This window comes from Centruroides sculpturatus, unplaced genomic scaffold, assembly GCF_000671375.1.
Source record: "Centruroides sculpturatus isolate CEXI.00-Female unplaced genomic scaffold, Cexi_2.0 scaffold2219, whole genome shotgun sequence".
In the NCBI taxonomy this organism is placed as follows: Eukaryota; Metazoa; Arthropoda; class Arachnida; order Scorpiones; family Buthidae; genus Centruroides; species Centruroides sculpturatus.
Window position 1 is genome coordinate 39,487 of NW_019386320.1, and position 1,048 is coordinate 40,534.

Sequence of the window (1,048 nt, forward strand, 5' to 3'; positions counted from 1 at the left end):
TTATATAATAAAAATAATTTTTACAGAATCATATATTTAATTTCTTTAAAATTTGTAGACAGAATAATATAAAACAAATTGTGTTATATTATTATTTGCTTTAAATAAAAATACATTTATTTTTTTTACTTATATTAATAAGAATAACATAATTTAAATTTTCATAGACTTATAAATATTTCAAACTCATTACATTGCTAAATATATGTTCATATATTTTTCAATATTATGTAAATTATTGTTATGCATAATAAAGTCATTTTATTTTTAGTTTTTCTCTTGTATATAAGTGATTTTAAACAGATTCTTCTGACAGTTGAATATCTGAAACATGCCAAAGCATATAGCAGAGATCTGAATTGGATCCTTTGGGAACTTTTTCTTGGTTGATTTACATGAATATGTCAAACCTCCTTTATTATCCAGTTGCTCTTTTGTGGGCTTAACCAATTCCATGATGAACTTGTTGAAAATCTTTTTAGTATTTAGGATAGAAAAAAACAGATATGATAATGTACGCAGCCTTAGTTCAAGACTAAGGCTGTGTACACACTAGGCGTTTTTAAACGTGCGTTTTAAAGAACCTAGAGTTCTACATAGGCATACACACTCAAACGCGCGCTTTTGGCCAAGCGCGCATTTATAGATTTTTCTTAAAATGCATGTTTGTCGGGCGCTTTAGTAGAACTCTTGGTTCTTTAAAACGTGCGTTTAAAAACGCCTAGTGTGTACGCAGCCTAAGACAACTATTCCCATATCTAGAACAGTTTTTTTTAACTGTTTTAAATCTATAATTTCAACAACAATATTGCTGACTAAATATATATTCAAATATTCTAGATACTACAAGCTTAAGCCATAGTTACTATAGTTATGAAGTCTAAGGTTCTAATTATGAAATATAAGATTAATAGTTATAAAAATTAAGAATAGATGAAGTAACATATGTATCCATTAATTCTAAACTATACGGTAAAGAAAGTGCTGACTTGTTCCAGATCTCTGGCTGACTGTGCCAAAGTGTTTGCATCATGCCATTGAATAGTGG

The 1,048-nt window shown here is 28.2% G+C and overlaps 1 protein-coding gene across 1 annotated transcript in view; it reads left to right on the top strand.

Moving 5' to 3' along the window:
- Nucleotides 1-390, top strand: part of LOC111614541 (probable deoxyhypusine synthase) — a 21,764-nt gene extending 21,374 nt beyond the window's left edge. The window contains exon 10 of the mRNA XM_023355916.1: nt 304-390. Within this exon, the coding sequence (XP_023211684.1) occupies nt 304-390 (87 nt within the window). The remainder of the gene's footprint in view (nt 1-303) is intronic.
- The last annotated feature ends 658 nt before the right edge of the window (nt 391-1,048 follow it).